The 23,540-nt window shown below is 54.8% G+C and overlaps 8 protein-coding genes across 8 annotated transcripts in view; 4 read left to right on the forward strand and 4 right to left on the reverse strand.

Moving 5' to 3' along the window:
* Window positions 1-2,518: 2,518 nt before the first annotated feature.
* On the reverse strand, window positions 2,519-4,169 carry GMORB2_1949 (Protein of unknown function (DUF2013); the record flags this gene model as incomplete). Its single annotated transcript, XM_035463929.1, has 2 exons — window positions 2,519-3,502; window positions 3,597-4,169. Coding segments are annotated over 2 exons (1,557 nt in total), but the record flags the coding sequence as incomplete, so codon positions are not given.
* Window positions 4,170-5,009: 840 nt separating this feature from the next.
* GMORB2_1950 (phospholipid:diacylglycerol acyltransferase) lies at window positions 5,010-6,920 on the reverse strand (the record flags this gene model as incomplete). The annotated part of the gene is made up of 1 exon (XM_035463930.1): window positions 5,010-6,920. One exon carries the CDS (start codon window positions 6,918-6,920, stop codon window positions 5,010-5,012), a length of 1,911 nt encoding a protein of 636 aa, XP_035320194.1.
* Window positions 6,921-8,464: 1,544 nt separating this feature from the next.
* Window positions 8,465-9,134, forward strand: GMORB2_1951 (N-alpha-acetyltransferase 30; the record flags this gene model as incomplete). The annotated part of the gene is made up of 2 exons (XM_035463931.1): window positions 8,465-8,650; window positions 8,754-9,134. 2 exons carry the CDS (start codon window positions 8,465-8,467, stop codon window positions 9,132-9,134), a joined length of 567 nt encoding a protein of 188 aa, XP_035320195.1.
* A 326-nt stretch (window positions 9,135-9,460) lies between these two features.
* Window positions 9,461-10,640, reverse strand: GMORB2_1952 (protein of unknown function (DUF1917); the record flags this gene model as incomplete). Its single annotated transcript, XM_035463932.1, has 4 exons — window positions 9,461-9,546; window positions 9,635-9,863; window positions 9,992-10,545; window positions 10,613-10,640. 4 exons carry the CDS (start codon window positions 10,638-10,640, stop codon window positions 9,461-9,463), a joined length of 897 nt encoding a protein of 298 aa, XP_035320196.1.
* Window positions 10,641-11,102: 462 nt separating this feature from the next.
* On the forward strand, window positions 11,103-12,484 carry GMORB2_1953 (diphthine methyl ester acylhydrolase; the record flags this gene model as incomplete). The annotated part of the gene is made up of 3 exons (XM_035463933.1): window positions 11,103-11,308; window positions 11,413-11,823; window positions 11,998-12,484. 3 exons carry the CDS (start codon window positions 11,103-11,105, stop codon window positions 12,482-12,484), a joined length of 1,104 nt encoding a protein of 367 aa, XP_035320197.1.
* A 1,145-nt stretch (window positions 12,485-13,629) lies between these two features.
* Window positions 13,630-18,250, forward strand: GMORB2_1954 (exportin-5; the record flags this gene model as incomplete). The annotated part of the gene is made up of 9 exons (XM_035463934.1): window positions 13,630-14,442; window positions 14,702-14,800; window positions 14,867-15,332; window positions 15,403-15,518; window positions 15,579-15,644; window positions 15,757-16,085; window positions 16,187-16,445; window positions 16,567-17,314; window positions 17,406-18,250. 9 exons carry the CDS (start codon window positions 13,630-13,632, stop codon window positions 18,248-18,250), a joined length of 3,741 nt encoding a protein of 1,246 aa, XP_035320198.1.
* Window positions 18,251-20,755: 2,505 nt separating this feature from the next.
* On the forward strand, window positions 20,756-22,633 carry GMORB2_1955 (Fungal Zn(2)-Cys(6) binuclear cluster domain; the record flags this gene model as incomplete). The annotated part of the gene is made up of 3 exons (XM_035463935.1): window positions 20,756-20,815; window positions 20,880-22,388; window positions 22,472-22,633. 3 exons carry the CDS (start codon window positions 20,756-20,758, stop codon window positions 22,631-22,633), a joined length of 1,731 nt encoding a protein of 576 aa, XP_035320199.1.
* A 633-nt stretch (window positions 22,634-23,266) lies between these two features.
* GMORB2_1956 (uncharacterized protein) overlaps window positions 23,267-23,540 on the reverse strand; it is a gene marked incomplete at both ends in the record, with an annotated part of 399 nt that continues 125 nt past the window's right edge. The window contains one exon of the mRNA XM_035463936.1: window positions 23,267-23,534. Coding sequence (XP_035320200.1) covers window positions 23,267-23,534 — 268 coding nt within the window. The remainder of the gene's footprint in view (window positions 23,535-23,540) is intronic.

The following is a 23,540-nucleotide window of genomic DNA, read 5'->3' on the forward strand; positions in this document are numbered from 1 at the left end:
CTATATATTCTCTCTCTCTCTCTTTTCTTTTTTCTTTTCTTTCTTTTTCGATCCCGATACTATCCAGAATCCATTCCTGTTCCTATCGATACACATATGTCTCTATCCTCCCTCATTTGTTTCTTTGTTGCTGTTGCTGTTGCTGTAGAGTTGCTGCAGAGTAGAGAGGACCCATGACGTCACATACACAGCCACACGCATAGCCACAACATCCGGATTCGGAGACGAGGGAAATAAAAGATGGAAGAAAGTCTCCAACAGCGTCACACGCACTTGGGGAGAGAGAGGCCGCCAGGTGCCAGCGGGCCCCGAGCAGGTATAATTCATATACGGTGATGCCTTAGCGCGAGGGTGGAATGGTAGGAGTCTAGCCCTTCGTCGTCATGTGCAGCACGACGGTCAGGTCTCCATTGCCAGATACGCCCGAGGATGGAAAGTTTGTCACCGTCCCCCCCGCAGTCTATGCTACTATCCCGTGTACCGCTTGATAATGCAGGTGATCGTCATGTCACATTTAGCTCTAGGCCTCATATATTTCACATACAGGAGCAGTATACGGTAGATCCACTTGAATGAGGAAAAGAACAGAGGGGGGTTTTTTTTTTTTTCTTGGTTTTTTTTTGTGCGGTGCAAATCACGGGAAACGGTGTTTCTTCCCTTGCCTGCATGTCTGTCCTCCTCTCCATAGAGTCTTGACTCATCGTGATAGTTGCCATCGGCGTCTGTTACCTGCAATATATGTACTCGACCTGCTGACTCGGGACGGTTGGATCCTTAGCCTGATGGACATACGTGACCGAAATTTGGTGGGTTTGAAAAAGCTGCGCTCGTGTGGAGCGTCACATACATTCCAAAGAAGTAAACGGCTCCAGAGTCTGAACTGTAGGCATCGGCATCTCGGTACGGGAGATCCGATCCAGATGCCGTATGGAGAACGGTTGTTCCGCTGTTCCGGCACCGAGGCCGCTGCCTCAGGCCAGCAGCAAACCATCACGATCTCACCTTTTATACGGCATTGTGAGACGGATAGATAGGAGAGCAAGCAAGATCATCACAACCGCCGCGGCGCTTCAATTTGGGAGGGGCTGATGAACCCGTGTGATCGTCTGCTATCTACGCGCGTTGGTGAACGTGACCAACACTGATGGGTGATAGAATTCGTCCATCGCAGATCCGCAAGGATAGCCGGAGGAAACAGCTACTGAAAAACGAGATCAACACAATCATGGCCGACCATGGCGGAGGGCCGAGTGGCCAGCCTTCGACCCAGCCAAAGGACAGCCGAACCTGCCTACAGTACAGGAACGGGAAGAGGCAAGGGAGCTGATAACAAGCATCCTACCTCCTCCAGGAGGGACTTTGAGTCATGGACGGAGGCACAGTCTTCTGCCACACATCTCAAGATAGCGGGTTAACGCTCGTGATCTCCCGGTGGCCCCGAGGAGTGTATGCCATCGACGGAAGGACGAGAAGACGGCATCAAGCTACACGACGTAGCTTAGCGACAAAGGTGGCACGTGTGGGCCAGATGATGACATCCAACGAGGCCCTCGACGATGAGCCTGACCTGGCAAAGTCGTCGGCGAGGCGCCCGGAGTGCGCTGATGAAATGAAGGGCATCAGACCGCAGCCCAGAACGTCAATCAACCGTCAGCTTGGACCTGACGGTGAACCATGTTCAAGTCAGCCATCCAACCACCCTCCACAGGCCACACTACACTACCCCGGGAACCTGGACGCGCTTGAGCAAGAGGAGGGGAATCGAAAGCAGCCGTCCGTGACGTCGGGATACACACCTACCACCTACCGGATACCCTGCCGATCCATGTCCGGAGAGATGACACGAGGATGAGAGGCTTTTGCTGCCACTGGTCGGACAGGCGATGCCGAGGAAGGAGATGCCAGCTATCTCGAAGACCATCAACACCTCTTCGAGTTGTTCAAAGATTCTGACAAGAATCTGGCGGCGACAAGTACGAACTACTGGCTGATAACCTCGATATCTTCGAGAGGAAACGTGCCCTCGCAAGGAATCGGAGACGGTGAGAAACAGGTCCTGATCGACGACATGTATGGAGGAGAAGCTTACGACTTCTATACTCGTGTTATTCGACCTTCTCAAGACGCAAACACTCACTACATGAACCCTGTCAACACCGTGAGCGATAGATTCGAGACGAAGACCCGTGAGATGCAGTATCGTTCTGAACTTGCAACTATTCTCCCTCACATCTTTCTACGCCAAGTACCCCGACGACACCATGGGTGAAGCCCTCACTAGGATGCTCGCTCGGATTCCAACCCTTCAACGTCTCACAGGACTGGTGGACCAACGTCAGCTCGATAACAAGATAGATGACGCATGTTGTGATATCCGATGCTGCCAAGCTGTTATCACAGAGAGCGACAAAACTGGAATAGAGCGTCACGATTAACAAGAACCCCCCCCCTCCCCCCTCCCCCCAACTTGTACGCTATTACATATGTAAAAAAAAAAAAAAAAAAAGGCCCTGCCACATCACGCTTCTACCGATGACGTTGGCTCCTTTGCCTTTCCAGATTCTTGTGTCGTATCCACCGAAGTAGACTGTATAGATTTCGATTTGCCGAATCGTCTTGGCGGCGGCGCCTTGGGCGGCGTCTTCTTGGCGGGCGCTTTGCTAACCCCCGTCTGCTGTTTCTGCGTCTGTGCAAACGGTGTACCGTGGCGATGTTTCGGTACGGCCGGAAGGGCCCTCCTGGCAGTCGTCATGGTCGGGACGGGGCCAGCACGGGAAGCTTTGGCTTCCTGTGACGACGACGGCGTCTCTTCCTCCCCGGTATTGACACTGCCGTTATTGTTGTTGCGACTGGGCGTCTGTACTCCCGGCTTCTCCATGACGCCCGCCACGTCGCACACGCTGACGTTGCTGGCTGTGTGTGTGGGCGATAGGCTGATGCCAATCATCTTCCGGGCCACCTCAGCCTCTCCCCGTCCTTGCTGGTCGCGCTCGTCCGGGGACTCCAGCCACGGCACCTTGGACACGCGGTCCACCAGACGGAGCGTCGTCTCATCCGCCGGCGCGAAGTGGGCGTTGTGCGACCCGCGCATGATGCTCAGTACTCGGAGGATCTCGTCCCGCTTGTAGTGAGGCGGGCTGCTGAGCTGCGTGTGCGCCAGCAGCGGGTACAGCACGCGCAGGTATGTGTGCCGCAGCGAGCTCTTCTCGTCCGGGAGGTCCATCAGGTTGCGGATGATGACGTCCAGGAGCACCCGGAGGTCGTTTGTGTAAAAGTACTCGTACGTCGCCCGCGTCGTGAACAGCAAGTACAGCAGCTTGAGGATCAGCAGCTGCAGCGACGTCTCTGTCTCCCGGTTGAGTAGGAGAATGATATTCTCGCCAAACGTGCGGAACGAGTCACCGTGCAGACTCAGGCACTTGACGATGCGGTTCGTCAGCGGCTGCGGCTGCGCCTGTGGGTCTGAACACGCAGTCGCCGAGTCTGTGGATGCTAGCATATACTGCTCATTCAACACCAGCTGCCCGGTATGTTAGCTCTCTCTCTCTCTCTCTTCCTCCCTCCTTGAGGGTGCTTCTCTCCCCTGTGTGACGTACCAGAACTCGAATGGTAGGATAGTGATACGGATCGCTGACATCGTCCGAGACGTTCTCGATAAGACCGAAAAGGTAGTGTATAAACGCATCATCGACAAGCTTGATATCGTCGTGCCGGAGCCTCTCCATCCTAGACATCTCATACATGAGCTGCAGCAGGAATCGATGAAGGCTCGGGTCCGTGCCAGCACAGACATCGCCATCTTGCTGCTCGTCGTCCCCCCTCCGAACAATCAGATCCAGCAGTCTGGGGAAGCACGCCTCGTTGATCATCTTCGAGAAGACCCTCTCGTCATCCTGCCCGTCGAGCAGAAGCAGGCCCGTTATCGCCGACAGCGGTCCCGTCTCGTCCTCCTGCAGGAGGCTGTGTATGATCTGCGTGCGCACGTACTCCCTGTGCTCGCGAAACAGCTGGCTCCCCACTAGCATCTGCACCGACGTGACCACAGTGGCGTCCGCGTCGCCATCCACCCTGCTCGCGTCGTGCAGCTGCGTCGTGAGCTCTAGCCATGATCGGAGGCTGTCGTCGATGGCTTCGTGTGACTCGCAAAGGGTCGATACGCATCGTTGGAGTTCTGTCGCCACAACCCCCCCCCAACTTGTCAGTTCGGGTAGCGGTCAGGGAGGAAAGGGGGAGAGTGATTGGATGGGTGACTGACTATTCAAGCATCTCTCCGCTTCTTCCATAGATACTGCCCCATCTTGGATACCCTCCATACTTTTCACGACGGCGACGACGGCGACGACGCGACGTCAGCGGCATCGGGGCCAAACTGCACGCTCAGTGTGTGTGTGTGTGTTTGTGCCGAGAGTAGAAAGCAATGAAGCAGAGCAGAGAGAAAAGAAGGAGCAGGGAAAAGAGAAGTAGAAGAAAGATAAATAACTGAAAGGAAGTGAACCAAAGTTAATCAGAACGATTCATGTAACATATTGATGGGACGCAGAGAAAGCTCTTGCGATGGAATGTAAGGAGGTTAGAATGTCTGAAGGTGCCAGTTGGTGGGGTAAAGTGGACAATGGACAATGGGCAATGGGCCCATGGGATGAAGGGTGTTGGCGGTATTGGTAACTTACTTGGTGGGGGAAATGCACTCAAAAAGTCTTGGCTTGGGATACTTTACAGATTACACAAAAATAAATGAAAGAACGAGACACGTATATATATATATAAATATATATGTATAGATATATATGTCATTCCTTGCTAACCGCGAATACCATCTGTAAGAAAGAAAAAGAAGGAAAAGTAAGAAGAGCAAGAAAAAGCTACTCGTATAGCATCATGAGACGATCAACAACCAAACACAAGGAAAACACAAAACATGATGGGAGGAAAAGGACAGAGCCCCATCTATGATATCGATTTATAGCCACGACGCCCAAAATGCAACCATAAAAGCACCCCAAGACGTACTACGGTGTGGAAACATTATTCTTGACTGCATCCTTCCCCTCCGTCGGCGCCTCCTCGTCATCGTCGTAGATCTTGACCTTGGCAGCGTACTCTCGGATCGCGCTGACGACAAAGTCGCTTATGCCCTGGCCCCTACCCGACGCCACGCGGAGGATGAGCTCGTTCAGGTTCTGCCTCCCCAGGATGTCGACGTGGTCTGCTGTCCTGGGACCGCCGCGGGGGTTGAACCTCTCGGGCTCGTGGGGCATCTCGACGACCGTGACCTTGGCCCCGGCCGGGTTGTACCGCTTCATGTTCCACCCGCGGTTGCACATGTACCCCGTGGACAGGAGGTTGACCGTGCCGTCCCCTTCCCCCATGATGACGCCGTGGTCGACGTCTCCGCTCGTGTACCCCACGTCGATCGTCATGTTGAGGCTGGAGCCCGGGTAGGGTTCGGCGTCGCGGTAATAGTAGTTGCGCTCCGTCGGCTTGCCCACGCCGTAGAAGCAGTAGATCTTGAGGCTAGGCGAGAGGGGGAGCCTCGTCTCTAGGGGGTTGATCCACTTGGACGGGTCCTTCTCGTTGGCCTCGACCTGCGCTCGGCTGTGCGCCACCCCGTGCGAGTAGCTCCCCTTGACCTGTCGGCTGTACCAGTCCTCGGTCGTGTTCCACAGGTACAGGAGTGACTCGTCCACCGTCAGGTTCTTGGCGGGCGCCGACATGTTGGCGCCCTCCCGGAAGTTGAGGACCGACCCGTAGGTGAAGTTGGCCCCCGTGGGGTCGTCGGGCGCCCCTAGCGCGTCGCCCCAGATGGTGTTGCCGCCCATCGGGAGCATCGACGAGATGCCAGGCATGGCGCGGAACAGCTCCGCCCTCTCCTGCCTGCTCAGGAACTTTTCCAGGCCGTAGATGGCGGCCGCGTTGAGCTGGGCCGTGTCGCGCATCTCGCCAGAGAGGACGGCCGTAAGGTCCTTTACCGCGCCGAGCATGCACCCACTTATGTTGACCCACGAGTCAATGTACGTCTCGACCCAGTCGGGACCGCCTTTGCCACCCAGATCCGACTGCACCCAGTGGAAGAAGTAATAGACGACCTGGCTGCCCATGCTGTGGGAGATGAGTGTCGTCTTCTTGCCCTCAAACGCGACGGCTGTCTCGATGTACGACTTGAGGCGCGAAAAGTACTGGTCGCGCACCTCGAGGTTGGGGTACGACAGTCGCCAGTCGTAAGCCGCAGTGAACGAGTTGGTCGGGTCGTAGCCGATGCTGGCCAGATTCTCCAGAATCTTGCTCCAGATCCAGTAGCCGGTGATGAAGAAGTCGGTCGCGTCGAAGCCCTGGGCGGCCCGGAGCTTGACCAGTGGCGGGTCCAGTCCGGTCTCCTTGTCCAACATGATGTGCTGCTTCCACACTTCCTTGTCCAGCACCAGCGCCCTCATCATGGTCCAGCTACCCCACAGCCGCCTGCGGAAGTAGGCCCTCGAGATGTTGGACGTGCCCCACGACTCGAGCCCGCTCGAGATGACACCGGGGACCATGACGACGGGGTGGTGCGCCCCCATGCCCTCGGCGTGCGCCTTCAGCCCGACCGAGAAGGAGTCGTAGGCGTCGGCCACGTCGCGCTCGCCCTGCACCAGGTCCTTGAAGTCGCTCACGAGCCCGGCGGGCATGGCGTCGAGGAAGCTATCGATATTGAGGTCGGAAAACTCGGGCAGGTCGATCAGGTCGTTGCTCGACGCCATGAAGCCGGCGGCGATGATGCCGCAGAGGCCACCCAGGAGGAAGATGAAGGTGTTGCGTCGTTTCGACTTTCTCGGTGCAGCCGTCTGGGCCGGGGTTGCGGGGTGGTCGGCCGGGCTCTCGTCCCGTCCAGGAGCCTCGACATGTCGGTTGTCTGGCGGCAGACGACGTCTCAACGTCGTAGCCATGATCAGACCAGCGAAAGCGCAGAAAGAGGGAGAAGGGATATGACAGGCCGATGGGATGACGGCGGCATGCGACGATGCCAGCAACAAAAGTGGAAGGAGGGGGGAAAGCGGTTGTCTTCTACTTGAGTGGAATGACACCGAGTCGCGTATGTGTCTATTTAAATGGGAGAGAGAAGGGAAACGAGACGGAGAACGAAGGAACAAGCTCCGACGTCGTTGGTAGCTCGGGGAGAGGGGAGGAACCTGAAAGTGCGAGGGCTCGGGGCCGGTAGCATGTGAAATCCGATGGTGTGTAATCTGTATTACTTTCTGCTCTTAAAGTGGGCAACAGCTAGGGAAGGAGTGAGCCCGTCTCTCGCCCTTGACGTCAATTAGTTAGACAGATACTTCTGCCCCACTCAGTAAAGGCAGGGAGGGAGGGCATGTGCAAATTAAGAGAGATGCTATCCATGCGCATGCCTGGTAGTGTTAGTGTCAGAGTGGTATTATTATTACTGGTGATATTACTGTATCGTAGGACATATGGAATATGGATGGCGATCGATTTTGTCCTATAAACCCAGCTGTCTACAATATTCCTGCTACATGATAGATATACTATCAACAGCTATCGCTGTTACTGAATATCATACTCCGTATAGAGTACGAATTTCTGGAATAGGGCTGCACCACATACATAACACCAGACCCGCCGGTTCCGGCGCCAAATAAAACCCCTCTCACCCCTCTTAAAGTCTTAAAGTCTTAAAGTATTAAAGAGACGCATTGGGCGGCACTCACCTGCCCTGGAAATTCCCGACCGGCTGTGTAAAGTAAAAGTTTCCAAGTCCTTTTAAGGCCTGAAATAGGGCCCGTCCGCTTATATAATACTCCTACTGTACGATTAATACAGCGTGGAAAGCCCCCCCCAACGCATGCATCGTACCTTCCCCTTCAGTGCCGATTCAGGCCCAACCCACTACCGGAACAACCCCCCCCCCCACTATAAATCACCAAAAAGAGCTCTCCAGTGCCGCCCAAGATAGATGATTCCGCTTACCGGGGGAGGGGGGAGGGGGAGCCGCCGACGCTGACCGGGGAACCTGCGCCTCGCATGCTCTCAAACCAACTCGACAGAGGGTGTGTTGTAGCCTCAGTTTTAAACCTGATGCATACGAGTATAACAGCACCTCTTGGGCTTCAAAAAGAAATCTGCCCAGGCTGACGACGTGAGTCACCTTGACCTTTCGGGGTCTCTCTTACTATCTTGTATGCGCCATCAACGAGCCCTTACATATTAGGCCACCTACCCACCCCGCTGCCCCTCTCTCCATTTCTCTCTCTCACTTACTGCTGGCTGCCACCGCCAACTCCGATATCCACAGAAGAGCAAACCTCCAGCGCATACGCACACAGCACATATCGCAACGCACGCACGCGCACGCACACACACACACACACACACACACACACACACACACATATATATATATATATATATATATATAGAGAGAGAGAGAGGGAGAGAAGAGAGAGAGAGAGAGAGAGAGAGAGAGAGAGAGAAAATGGCCTTGGCTGTGGCCGAGATTCAGAAATCCCCCGCAGACCTCCAATATGTCCAGTATGAACACCGCCTGGAGGCGCAGTATCTCCCCGCCATCAGGGCCCTCATCTCCAAGGACTTGAGTGAGCCATACAGCATCTATGTATATCGATATTTCCTCTGCCAGTGGTCGCATCTCTGCTTCATGGTCAGTTCCTCTTTCTCCTCATTCCCGTTTATTCCCGCTCGTCCATCCCTTCATATCTCTCTCCCCGTCTGCCGGATGCTGAATCAGCTAACATCCCCTTCAGGCCCTGAGCTCAGTTGACCAGTCCCTGGTTGGCGTCATAGTCTGTAAGCTAGAGGTGCACGCGGCCCACTCGACGCCTACTCGCCGCGGCTACATTGCCATGCTGGCCGTCGCGTCGCCCTACCGCGGTCACGGTGTTGCCACGGCCTTAGTCAAGAGGGCTATCGAGGCCATGGCCCAGCGAAAGGCCGACGAGATTGTCCTCGAGACCGAGGAGACCAATGCCCCCGCTATGCGGCTGTACGAGCGTCTTGGATTCCTGCGCTCCAAGAAGTTACATAGGTACTACCTCAATGGAAATAGTGCCTACAGGCTTGTCCTGCTCCTCAAGTCCTTGGACCCCGAGTCTAGACCGGATCCCTACTCCGGAGAGGTCATCTAGACACACGCACGGACATTGCCTTGACCCTTGGCAGGGCGGATGAAGGAGGGCGTCTAAAGCATTGCAAAGCAGGCGTATATGTTGGATTATTCTTTTTTTTCTTTATGTGAGGTTGCGTATACACTTTTGTTTTATGGGAGCAGATCGGCGTTCATACCTTTCTTGGTCAAACAGTCACAAACATAGTCACTTGGTTACAAAGGCAGTGGGAAACAGCATCTTCTCTTCTACATAGATGACAAAGATGTGCTGTACTGTATGTAACGTATGTAGTATGTCACTTCTATTTATCCATTCATACCTCATCCCGTCGGACTGTGTCTCTCCTAGCGTAGCATGGACGTTGAGCTGTACAGAGACGGCCTGATTCCCCATGGGTTTCCAGATGCGATGCCGATATACGTAAAGACGTCTTTGCCAGGAGATGGAAGGATATAAGTCAGTCTTGGTGCTCAGCATGTACGTGACGTAACCGGTGCTGTACCGGTAGACAAACTTACCTGGCTTGTAATATATCGGACGGCCCTTGGCATTGACGAGCCCGATCTCACGCAGCTTGCGCACCACGCGCGCCACGTCGGCAGTGTCCTTGAAATCGGCCGTGTAGATGCATATGAGGCGGTCCTTCCGGGGGTCCTCGTCCATGTCCGATTTCGGAGCCACCTTCGCGGCTATACCCAGCTCGTTATCTGCCGTGGCTCTGGCCACAACAGCCCATACGTCGTTGACCTGCCGAGGGGGGATAAAGAGCATCCACTAGATCTGTCAGCTTACCCGAACACACAAAGCAATAGGTATGGAGAAGATGTGCATAGATAGGGAGGAAAGGAGATGGAGGGAGAGAGAGAAGCAAATACCTTTCCTGGTCGCACCTTGTACGCATGGGCCAGGTTGAGCACATCATTGGCAGCCATCTTGGTCTCCCTGGCGACATCCCGTTCGACGATGCTCTTCGGTCTCCCGGAGGAGCGCAGTCTGTCGACGAAGCGCTTCAGGATAGCCAGGCGTTCCGTGCCGCCCTCTACCACGATGGCCACATCGCTGTGGGCCTCATCGGGCGCCTCGTCCCCGTTACCCGCGCCCTTACTCTGCACCACGTCGCTGACACGCTTCTCGACGCGCGCAATGTAAGGGTTGCAGATGAAGATCCAGGGAACGCCCGTCGTCGTCTGCGGCGGCAGGCGGTCCAGGAAGGCATCCACACTCTCCGTCAGCTGCCACGCGTAGGGAACGCCGGCATAGGGGTTGTGTAGACGTGTGGCTACCGTGCTGCTGGCGGTATCTGCCAACCCGGGAGCTGAAGAGGGGAGAAGGGGACGGCCCGTCTTGGACTGCGAATGCCGTTGGCGCCAGGATGATACGTCAAAGTCTTCGATGCGGGATTCAAGGGCTGAGACACTATCAGCGTCGCCTGGTGCGAGGAGGGCGGGTCAGCACGGCCGATCTAGTGGGATGAGCGTAGCTAGAAGAAATGTTACCGTAAAAGTCTGAGTCGTCTGAGTCCATGATGGAGGCTAGATGATTTCTTTTTTTTTTTTCGGTGCAGTATTTGCAGCAACGAAAGAAGAAGTCAGTGTATTGTGCTGAGATGTACTGCTCAGAATGCATATGCGATCGGTAGGACGCATACACGTTTGCTGATCCATGCATGTCTGCTCACTCAGCTCAGACACGGCCGCAGCTAGGATCCCGCATGGACAGATCAGATGCGAGGAGTAGTAAAACAAGAAACAGCCCCGGCTGGCTAAAGAACGTGCAGTTTGCCGATCAAGCACATCTTCATTGTATACAGGTGCATATACTGCTACGGAGCCTGTTGTAGATGTCCAAGTGACGGTATTAGCGGGAATGCATCACCACCCCACCATTTGGAGGGGAAAATTCCCGAGCTAGAAGAACCCTGGACCTACAAAAGCCTTGTCTCACAGCCCACGAGTTGCTACAGAATTCCGACATCTTCAAGAAAAAATGACGACGATCAGATCCAAGGTGTCACTAGTATTGGATCTGCCGCCAGCCTGCGCGCAATTCTGCCCCCCACACCCCCATCTCCTCGTAATCGGCACGTACAACCTCGAGAAGCAGCAAGACGGGTCAGCCGTAGAAGGCGCGGAAGACACAGCTGCAGAACGGAATGGATCTCTCATCGTCTTTAGCACCGACGGGTCCAGTCTGTAAGTCTTTTCGGCCCCGTAACATGATCCATGGTGACGGACTGCGCACCGCTCTCACGAGTGTGATGCTATGTATCTACTAGGGGCTGATTCGGGCTGGGCAGAACCCGTGTGCAGACAGAGGCACAGCCGTCCGCCATTCTCGACCTACGCTTCCACCCTGCACAAGGCAGACGAGATGTCGTAGCCGTCATATCGAGCACGGGCACGCTCGCCATCTTCAGGGTAGAGGACAGCGACAGGCCACTACAGCACCTGGCGACGAGCAGATGCGATGATCTGGCCGAGGACGTCCTCTTCCTGCAGTGCCAGTGGCATCCCGGAGATGCGTACACTCTGGGAGTGACGACGTCGTCGGGCCTGGTGAGGATGCTCCATCTGGACAGCGATTGGAAGATTGCTAGCCATGCCGACCTGGATATCGACAACTCGCTCGAGGCGTGGAGCATTGCCTTTGCACCGGACCCGTCAACCTCCACGACGGTCTACAGTGGCGGCGACGACTCCGTCCTCAGGTACAACTCTTATGCTCAGGGCCATCCTTGCCAGGTCGAGGAAGAAGAAGAAGAAGAAGAAGAAGAAGAAGAAGAAGAAGAAGAAGAAGAAGAAGAAGAAGAAGAAGAAGAAGAAGAAGAAAGAGAAGAAGAAGAAGAAGAAGAAAGAGAAGAAGAGTGGAAGCCGTTGTTCAGTCCCGTCAGCGTCAAGGGTCAGCACGGCGCCGGCGTCACGGCCATCGAGCCTCTTAACCTACACGACCTGGACGGTTCGCGGCTCGTCATCACGGGGAGCTACGACGATCGGATCAGGCTGTTTTCCATCTGCGATCCGCCTCAGTCATACGGTATGAAGAAGGTTAAGCTTCTGATGGAAGAGAACCTCGACGGCGGGGTCTGGAGACTGGATGTCGTGGATGTCGTCGAGTCCGGTGACGGCGGAGGGGTGACGGTTCGCATCCTGGTGTCGTGCATGTATGCTGGTGCGAGGCTGGTTAGGATCTTCAGGGACGCAAATGGGGGGGAATGGAAGTGTGGGGTGCTCGGTAGGTTCGAGGAGCATGAGAGTATGAATTATGCGAGTGCTGTTGTGCCGGGGAGTATTGGTGGTGGTGGTGGGGAGTTGACGTGCATATCGACGAGCTTCTATGATAAGAAGCTCTGTCTATGGGATTACAGGTAGTGGCAAGGTACGAGTGGTGGTAAGCGAGGGCAGGTAAACGATGGATGGATGGAGGGAGAGAGAGATGAATCTAGTTATCAGAGTGCGGGAATATCGATACATGAGCTGGAATGATTCTAGCTCCTATATTACATGTGTAAAAGCTCAGCCTTGTATATCAAGTCGAGAATGATCCTCACGGGGAGCTGGTGAGCTGGCCGGGGCGGGGTTTACGGGTTCAGCGGGACCTAGTCAAGTGGTGCCTGGCAGTAATAATTGCCAGTAATAATATATGTACCCGGTATTACACCTATGAGTAATGAATGATACAGGCAAGGTCCAGGTCCTCCATCCAGCCTACCTCCGCTGCCCGGGCTAATATGGGCTGGCTGGCTGCTGACGTTATTAGGTACTAGACGTACCGCCCGTCTGCTGTAGCTCCCCAACTCACAATGGCATCTGCACCTAAACTCCCCTGTAAAGCTCCCGAATCCCGCCCGGGGCCCTCTCCAAGGCCCCCCCCACCGTCAGGTAGGCGGAACCTCTCTGTATGTTTTCCTCACGCCCCGTCATTCACGTCCCGTCCTTCGTCCCACCCAAAAAAAGGCCCATCCGTCATCACGAGCTCTTTCGCCTATCGTTTCGTTGTTCCCAGTCCTATTCATCCCTGTGTCTCTTTCTCTTTTTGCTTATTTTCTGTCTCTTGAGCTCTTGTGCTGCCCACCATCTTTTCCTCTGGTATGTTTGTGTCTCTTCTATTTTCCTCTCTTTTCTGTCTTTCCCATCTGCAGCCTTTTCTCTCTGTCTCTCGTGCCCGTCCGCCTCATGACTTCATCTTGTCAGCCTCACTTTCAACCACCTGGTCAAGAAAAAGGTAATTTCTAACGGCTGTCAGCAGAGAAGAGAAAAAAATAGACGATATAGCCTCCGACCCCACCGACCGATCCTTTCCTTATCGACTGAAATGCTTCTCGCCTAACCATTGTCCAACGTCGTCGTCACACGAGACCTCCTCTCTCTTCTTCATCTTCCTCCGTGCCAACTGTTCCCGTGTCAGCTCCCCCACGACATCTCCGTCGAAAAAATAGATAATAAAGGCATACCCAGTGTGTGTGCGTGTGTGCGTGCTTGCTACTGCTGAGAACTCATTCTCCTCAGCCGCCATCATGTCCGAGGCTGGCGTGGCCGGTAACGACGCCAAGGACGGCCAGGTCTTTTCGCAGATCCGCCAGGCCCTCGAGCTGGTGCACAATCCTCTGTCGAGCAACGACGGTCGCCGTCAGGCCCAGGACTTCCTCGAGCAGGTCAAGGTATCGGCTGAGGCTCCCATCCACGGCCACACTCTGGCCAGCGACCGGTCCCAGCCTCACATTGTCCGCCACTACGGCCTCTTCCTCCTCGACCATGCCGTCCGCTACCAGTGGTCCACGTACGGCGCTGGCCAGATCGACGCTCTCGTCTCCTGGGTCATTGGCCTCAGCCAGGCCATTTCCCGCGACGACCCCCCTTTCATTCGCAACAAGACTGCCCAGCTGTGGATCGAGGTCGCCAAGCGCGCCTGGGGCGCCGAGTGGATGGACATGGACGCCCGCCTTGTCGAGCTCTGGAATGTCGTCCCCGAATCTCCCGTCCACAAGGAGTTTGTCCTTTCCGTCCTCGAGGCCCTTTCCGACGAGGTCTTCACCGGGGAGGACCCCGTCGTCGGCATGCGCGAGGGCGTCCTCAGCAAGGCCTGCGTAGAGGTCTTCACCCCCTCCGCCGTCCTCCTAGAGGTCTTCCCCCGAAGGCAGGCTGGCCCAGAGGTCCGGTGCGGTCATGAGGGCTGGCTCCCCCGCGTCACCCAGTTCCTCAGCCTGTGCCTCAACTCTCCCGCTATCAAGGACAATCAGGAGGTGAAATCTTGTGCTGTAAAGGCCCTTGCTACATTGCAAACCCAGCTCCCCTGGGCCATTCCCAAGGCCGTCGTCGCTGCTGACTGCGTCAGTGTCCTCTGCGCGAGTCTCGCCTGCGCCAGTCCTGATGTGCAAAAGGTATTATCTGCTCCTGCACATACATATGTACATATATATATGCGTATATGTGCATAGATACGTGGAGACGAACATGGCCCCCCAAAGTACCATAATCTGCTGACCCCTCCCCATTTAGGGCGCTCTGGAAGGCTTGCACGCTCTCTACTGTCGCGTCAACTTTTCCGACTCTGAGTTCAATGAGCTCGTCGTCCCAATGTACAGGCAGCAGCCTGTCCAGCTCTGCAAGGAGTTGTTTGAATGGTGTGCCGTCGACCCAGAGGACATTGACGACGACAAGTATCTGGTGCTGAAGAAGCTGTCAGAGGTATGTGACCCTCCTCTCATCTCTAATATATCCATGTACGGGCACTGACAAAGAACAAAACAAAAGATGCTCTCCTCCATCGGAGACTACCTCTCCTTCAAGTTTAGGCAGGTCCCTGAAGATGCGTCTGTCGACTCCTTCCTCCACTTGATGGTCCAGGTCGTCCAGCACCAGAGCCTCATGGTCTCCATCCCCGCCGTCGTAACCTGGGCCAAGCTCCTCAACAACAAGGGTCTCCAGCCCGCCGAGCGATTCTCCGCCATGATCGGCCCCCTGCTCGAGGTCTGCATCTCCCGACTCGTCCGCTACGAACACCTCCCCGAGGACTCGGACGACCCTTCAGTCCTCTTCCTCATGGAGGACACCGACACTACCCCCGAACGCCATGCCTTTCTTGGAAACTATCGTCGCTACACTGCCCAGGTAATCGAGGCCATTGTACAGCTAAGGCTGTTTGATGCCGTCACCCACATCCTTAGCAGTACCGAGTATGCCCTTCAGCACTTGTATGATGGTGGACAGGGGCTCAGCAGTAAGGCATCTCCCTCCCCCCTCTCCTCTTTTGTATAGGGACTGATTGCTAATCCCTCCCCCACCAACAGAGGAAAACTATTCCAAGTATTCGATGCCTGCGCTACGTGTAGACTGCAGCTTCACCGTCATAGAAGCCATGCTCAGGGGCTACATGAAGTGGCGATCGGCCCATCCTGACGACAATGTCTGTGTTCTCATCTAAACCCATGTATACCATAAGAATAACCACTGACCACTTTTCTAGGCTCCGGAATCTCTCGAATCAGAATTGGAAGCCTGGTGCAATAGGCTTCTCGAAATGAAGTTTGATGTATGTCATGGGAAATACCATTTTTCCTTCAGGAAAAATCTACTCCGAAAAACAGGGAGAAAGAATGGAAGGAGAACACCTAGGCTTGGAGACAGTTCTGACTTTATCCCAGGACCCCGTCATCAGGAAACGGACCCTCCAGCTCCTCGTCTATTTCTCCACCACGGCCCTCAACAACCGCTCCGGCTTCATGCTCAAGGTACTCGAGCACATCCTCATTACCTGGCCCGCCCTGGAGCCCGAGTACAGGGCCTTCAACGACGCCATTCGTGATCTGCAGGGCGAGAGTATGATCGAGCTCCAGCGTCTTGCGTCTGAGATGCCTGATCATCTTTTGGATGTCTATGAGCAGATTGCCAACCGTGTCAATGAGATGCTTTCGTCTGGGTCGCTGGATGAGAAGCGTAGTATCTCTTATAGGAGTTTCCTATTCATCATCATGTATGCAATCCATCCCTCTTTGACACAGGAAAGGAGGGGAAAGGGGAGGCAACAAGAGAAGAAACAAAAAGAAGGAAGATGATACTGATAGCAAGCTATAGTCATCGCGCCAGCAAGATTGACTCAGAGACCAAAATCTCCAAACTCCGCGAATTCATCGACCCCGTCAAGGCCCAGTGGCAGACAGACAACATCGAGTCGTCGCTCAAGTCATATTCTGGATTCTGCGAGCTGCTGGGGATCGACAAGGCGCAGGCCTATCTCGTCAAGCACCGGGCGCATGATATCCAGGATTGGGGATCTTGCCCACTTGATGAAGAGGGGTTGGCGCTGCAGGAGGAGCTCGACCAACGTCTCAAGGTACTTTTATCCCTCTATCTCCTTGCCTTTGTTTTTTACTTTTCCGATCCTGGGTTGAACTTGGAAGTCATATCCTCTGTTCTTTGAATCTAAGAGACAGGACTGACCTAGAACCATACAGGCACTTCCCCTTCGCTCGACAAAATCATTCCTTGCCTTCTCCGTGGAAAGACTGAGCCGGTCATCGCCCGCTTTCCAGGTTTCCCATGCCATCTGGCAGGACGGGTTCAACAATATCCTGGCCGAGCTGCTCCAGTTCCTCAGCTACGCTCACGCCTCGCACAACCCCGACGCCTGGACTAGTGTGCCCCCTGAGATGCGATCGATGGTGCACAGGGTCCTCAGTGACAGGTTCTGGCAGTCGGGTATCTCGGAGGGTAGCAAGGACGAATTCTACGCGCGCGTTGTAGACAAGAAAGGGACTATAGAAGGGTTCGCATCGTCGGTGCGCGGGTCGGTCCGGTTCGTCAGGGAGACGGCCTACTCCATCATCTACTGTATGAGCAGGCTCGACTCTCAATTCTACGGGAACGGCGAGCTGTCTGGCCCCCTGGCCATGGCCCTCTTCACCGATTCGACGTGGCTATCCACCCACCAGCAGAGCAACCTGCTCAACCTGGTCCGGTACCTGGTCGATGACTGCCCTGTAGATTGTCGCGAGAACTTCCTCCCGCAGCTGCTGGCCGCGTGCTTCCGCCAGATGGACAGCAAGATCAGTGGCGAGTGGAGTCGCATGGAGCAGCAGCAGGCCGTGTCGGTCGAGGGCGACGCTGCCCTCAAGGAGGAGATGAAGGCGGAGAGTATCCTCCGTCAGGTGACGTATACTGCTGTGTTGATGGTTGCCGACTTCCTCGATCCCGGGAAGCAGAGTATGTCCACATTTCTCTTTCCTCACTATACATCACTTATGGAACCTCGCCCCCTGCTACGGAAGAAGAAGGAACTGACCATGACCTACAGACTCGAGAAATCTGAGACCAGCCTCGGAAGACAACGGCGAGGTCCAAGTATTCCCGTCCCTACGGAAATTCTGCCTGATGAAGCAGGAGATTGTAGAACCCCTCCTGATCTTCTGCTGCCACGGGATTCGGGTACGAGACACGCGGAGTTGTAGCATGGTTCTCAGAATGTTCATCTCGCTCGTTCCCGAGTTCGGTCTCGACCAATCCGGGTCTAAGAAGCCGCCGCAGCCACAGCTGCAGCCGGCAACACAAGGCGGCGTGCAGGGCAGTAACAGCAGCGGCAGCAGCGGCGGAGGAGGATCGCTGATGGACACGTCGCCGGTCTCGCCGGAGACGGCGTCGGTGATACGCGAGTATATCTCCACCGAAGTGCTGCAGGCGTGTATCACGTCCTTCCACGAACCGTACTTTGTCGACCTGCAAAAGGAGTTGGCGTCGCTCATCGCTTCGATCCTAGTCTACTACATGCCCGTGACTGCCACGCCGCGCAACGTGCTGCTCTCCCTGCCTAATGTCAACCCGTCGGACCTGGAGCGCCTGGGAGCCTACGCGGCCAAACCCGGCTCGCACACGCGTCAGCAGAGGGCCATTGTGCTCGACATGCTCAAGGATCTCAAGGGCGTGAGCGTCTCGGAGATGGGCAAGATGCCAAAGAGTGTCGGGGCAGCTCTCGGCTTGGGCGACTCGTCCGGTTCCGCCAAAAAGTCAACTCGGTCCAAGATGGCTCAGGGTTTCATGGCGACGCCAGAGGGTCAACAGGCCGGTAGTCAGGCCGGTGTCGATGGTGGCAGGGGGGGTACACCGGATGCCCTGGACGGTGTGTCGAACCTTTTTGAAAGTTGAGTAGGGAAGAGAGAGAGAGAGAGAGAGAAGAGAGAGTGTGTGCGTGTGTGTGTTTGTGTGTGTAATCTGAGTCGAGGGGGGCCATTATGATAATGACTTTGTTATTAAAAAAGGGGAGAAGGAGGAGAGAAAACAAAAGGAAAAGAAAGAAAGGAGGGGGGGGGGGGGGATTTCTAAAATGAGGAAAGAAAGAAAACAAAAATATACATGTAACTGGGTGTGGTGGACGAATATTGTTGTCGTCTAGCGAATCTTGGGAGATAAAACTGAAGATAATCAGTACAGGTGGATTCATCATCATTATGGACTACACGTATATATTATATATATGCAGATGTGGATGTAGATGTGCTAGTAGCCTGGTATAGCAGTATCATTCCCTTTTCGAAGAAGGATACCATGATCCTGGTGGCGAGCGTTTCATTGCTGCCACGATACCACGTCGCTGATGCTGAGACGGTCGACTTCTGAGGTAGAGGAGGCCAAATATGGCAACAACATCTTGAGCCCATCCCTCTACGTATACCGACATTTCAGTCCTCAATCCTCAAGTTCAGACCGAAGCGGAGCCCCCCCCCCAAAAAAAAAAAAAAAAAAAAAGCCACGAGTCCGTACTCGTACAAGTATTACAGTCTGCAGATGCAGGTGCAGGGCACATGGTCCTGGTATTGGTGATGGGCCCCATGCCGTAGGTCATGGGTCCTCCTGCCTGGTATCGACCAATCTTTGTACGTATACGGAGAAGCCGAGATGGCTTGCAGGGCAGGACGGGACAGGTTCGGACAGGACATGGAGGCTGAATCAACGAGGCCGTATGTAAAGGGGGTCAAGAAATATATGATGATGGTTGGTGACGTTTTGCATCCGACACACACACACACACATACGGGATATTAGTAATCATTTATCGCGTAGTATTATCTCATCGTCAGAGGAAGGTGTACAGTGGTCCCCGTGAGTGTGGCAGTTGCCAATTATTCATTCTTTTTACCTTGACAGACTGTGGGAAAAGTGACTGCCATTCTGATTGATCCACATGCCAAACCATCGCTAACGAATCTCGCATTACTGACATTAGCGAGTCTACGGATACTGGTACTCTTACTAGTGGTAGACTGCATAGTAATGATATTATATCATGTATTACTCCGTACTACTGTATTATTTTATTACTGACATGTAGTGGTGATAATAGGCCGTGGACATTAATCCGTACTTTTTGACATCACCATCATCACCATCATCGTCGTCGCCGTCACTACTCAGAATAAGATCGAGGAAGCCTCATCAACAACGACGGGAAAGAGGAAAGAAGAAGGGGAAAAGAAGAAGAAAAGGAAAATAAAGCAGAGACGTCCTTGTGCTTACTGCCGTTGGAATCTCATGCAAGTACGATCATACAAGTACAGCACGAGCGTGGAGTCAGTGTCACCCTTAGCTCGTGGAAAACCCACCAAAAAACAACTCCCCACCTTGGTTTCAGCTTGTTCATCTATTATATTCTAGACTGAAGAGTCCACAGAGTCCACAGACAAGCTCCTCACCATCTCCGACCCTTGACCCTCGACACCTCCTCCCAAAGGATCCACCCAGACTAGACCACCCCGGGTCGCCTGCAGGCTTGAACCTGCCACTGGCACCAAGTAGCAGCTCCTAGATCCTTTTGATGGGCGGGGCCGGATCTGGGTTTCTCAAGCCCACCACCATCTGCTCTCTCTCTCTCTCTCTCTCTTTTACTCTCTGAGATCCCCTGGGTTGCCAACATCTCTCTTCTCTCCCCCGCTCTTTTTCTCCCCCCCCCCCCCTTCTCGTCCCTCGGCATCCTGACACTTGTGTGTATCACTGTATACTGGCGAGACACCACACCAACAAGACATGCACACCCATCCCGTCTACAATCGAGACAGGCCTAACGACCAACGGAACGAGTACAAGTGTTTGGGCCACAGTCCATCCGCTCTGCATTAGCTGTCTGGACAGACAATCCTCCAGTACCACGCACGACCTTATTAGTGGCTACGACCGTCCCATTCCGCCGCTTCCGCCCACGTTCTCGATCAATCCACCACAGTACATGCGTCGCACATAATAAGCCGCCTACTGCGTACACGCGAGCTCATGGTACGAGTGCATGACCATTAGATCATCAGTCTTGTTTCCTTTACTCGCGAAACGCGTACTCTTCAATTCTCTTGCCGGTCGATGGGTGGATCACCTTCTTCACCTACAACTTAGGGTTCGACCACAAGTAGCCTGGAAACGTCACTCCAGCCTCCACCAGCTCATTCCTCACACCACGTTTTCCTGTCATCCGTCCACAAGCTTGGGCGAAGAGGACGTTTTCTCCCCCTCTCTTCCCTCCCTTCCCTCTTTGGTGGGGCAAAACGTGTCTGCCTCTTCGTCGGCGGCTGCCGGTCATCGATTCGATCCGAAAGTAGGATCATACCATCGTCGTCGCCTCTGTATAACGATTGATCGGCTCTTGAGAGCCACGCAGGGTACATCATGGTCTACTGTGGAAAGCCCTCAAGGGGTTGTCAGATGTGCAGAACGCGCAGGATCAAGGTACTTTGTCCTCCCTAGGACCGCACTCCCCCTTGGCGCCAGAGCTGACGGGACAATGCCCAAGTGTGACGAGACAAAACCGACCTGCAACCAGTGTGCCAAGTCGCGGCGACAGTGCCCTGGGTACAAGCACGATTTCGATCTCGTCTTCCGTAACGAGACGCAGGCCACCGAGAGGAGAGCCCGTAAGTCGCAGAAGGCCGCGTCGCAGAAGCTCCGCAACGGACAAGCAGGAGCCAGCTCTTCTTCCAAGGATGCAGATGCCGGATCCGAATCCCAATCCGCAGAGTCGGTGTCGAAGGAGGTGTCCATCACCACTCCAAGAAACTCCCGCGCATTGCAGATGGCCCCGGACCAGCAAGCGTCATGCCACTTCGTCTCAAATTTTGTCATGGTGTCGCGCCAGGGATTCAGCCCCGGCTGGATGAACTACCTCATGCCGTTGCTCAAGATCGACCGGATCCCCGAGAGCTTGAGGCTGGCCTTCACCGCCTGCTCGTTCGCCTCCATCGGTAACCGCGTCGGCGGAGGCAACACGTTTGCGAGGATGGCCATCGCCCAGTACACCCAGGCTCTCTCGGCCACTCACAAGGCCCTGCAGGACCCGGCCACGGCCCTGACCGACGCCACCCTCGCCAGCACGCTCCTGCTCGGCGTGTACGAGGCCATATCGGCCAACCGGATAGGTAGCATGGCGTGGGGATCGCATATTGAGGGAGCCATACAGCTGGTCAAGGCCCGCGGGCGCAGCCAGCTCAAGACCAAGGTGGGCGTCATGCTCTTCAGCACAGTGCGCACCCAGATGATTGGCTTCATGCACGCCAACCAGACGCCGCCGACGATGAGCGCCGAGTGGTGGACATCAGGAGACACGCACGACACGACAGCCTGCGCCACCCAACGTCTGTCTATCCGCGTGGGCGAGCTGCGCGCCGAGGTCAATCGGCTGCTGTCGACGCTGGATCGCACGCCGGACAACATCCAGCTGATGCTGGACCTGATGCGGCGGTGCCAGATGATGGACCAGGAGCTCGCCAACTGGTTCCACGACGCGCCGCCGCACTATACGTACAAGACGGCGGCCTGGGAGGACAACGTGCCCAACGGCGACTACTTCAAGGCCGAGGTGTACCCGGGCCGCGTGGACCTCTACCAGGACCTGTGGGTGGCGAGCGTGTGGAACAATGTCCGGACGAGTCGGATCCTCCTGTCGTCTTCGATTGTCCGGTGCGCCGCATGGATCTGCGCACCGATAGACTACCGCACGACGCCCGAGTACGCGTGGGTGTCCCGCATAGCCCGCGAGACCATAACGGACATCATCGCCTCGGTGCCCTATCTGCTAGGTTGGTTCTCCAAGCGGAAACACCTGCTGGAGAGAACCGGTCTGTCGTCGTTTGGCTGCGGAGACGAAGATGCGCAGAAGGCCCTCCCTGGCCTGCAGCTCTCGTGGCCGCTCGTGTGCATCCAGAACCAGGACTTTATCAGCGACTCGGAGAGGGCGTGGGTAAAGGGGAGGCTGCATTTCATCAATGAGCAGCTCGGTGTGAGATCTGCCGGGTTGCTGGGACAGGTGAGTGTCTCCCCCCCTTTTTTTGTTTTGTTTTCGTTTTGTACTCTCTGCTCCATGGTTCCTTACTGACAATACATGTATAGCTCAACCTCCGCATGCCATCGATGCTCATCCGTCGAGACGGAACAATGGCCAATCTGACGGCTGGCGTTGGGTTCGAAAAGATGCTCAGGGGAAAGGCTTCGAATGACGTGGGCAGTTTTTTTACGGCTCGGAGGGGCCAGGTGACGGACCAGGGAGAGTAGTCCTCTCTTCTCTCCCCATCTTGAGATGATATTCAGGAGTTGGATTACCTAGCGTTCTCTTTACGAGGTTTCTAGACCTCTTTTCATCTCTCCTTTGTTTCTCCTTCTTTCGAACATGAGCGTTAGCTGGTGCAGCAGCACAGCTATGGGCGAGATGATAGTCCAGTCTCAATGACGTTTACGTGACATTCATACATGCTTCTGCTTGTTTCTGATGACTGTCTTTCTGGACATGTCCTGGTATGTTGGAATCGTATGAATCGTAATAAGATATTGCTCTGAAAGAGAGATTCCTCCAGCTCTTGAGGAACAGCCAACTTTCCCCCTCCCCCCCCCAATACCCACGCCTGTGATCCTTTCCAATACCCGCTCGTAGAAGAAGCAAAAGGCACATTGAGATGACGATATGTACAGAAGTAAAAAGAAGTAAAAGAAGGGGGAAAAAATTGTGTGTTGTAACAGGTTTGCGCATGCGACAAAGAGAGTACATGTTTGGCAAGGGTATCGAGGTCTGGTGTCGCGTCGGTCATTGCGTGATGAGAGCGTTCGTTGTCGTCGAGGAGCTATCGGGCGATGGCAGGTGTCGTTGCTGTTGCTGTATCCTGTATCATGTATCTTGTGGATGATCTGGTCTCATTTCGACTTGTTGGTCTCCTGCCCGGCCGGAGCACTGCCCAACTTCCAAGCCTTGACGACCCAGCCCTGGGTCTGGTCGACGTAAGCCTCATTCTCCCTGTCCTTTACGCCGACCTTGAGCCCATCCTGAGACCAGACGAGGTTCTTGCGCTCCATGCGCTCGGAGGCCTCGTCGCGGATCTTCTGCGCGCCGGCAGAGACCTGGTAGCCTACCCAGACTATGACGCCTACGATGATGAAGACGAGGATGAGGGGAATGAGTTTGCTAAGG

The sequence above is a fragment of the Geosmithia morbida genome (genome assembly GCF_012550715.1).
Source record: "Geosmithia morbida isolate 1262 chromosome Unknown scaffold_11, whole genome shotgun sequence".
In the NCBI taxonomy this organism is placed as follows: domain Eukaryota; kingdom Fungi; phylum Ascomycota; class Sordariomycetes; order Hypocreales; family Bionectriaceae; genus Geosmithia; species Geosmithia morbida.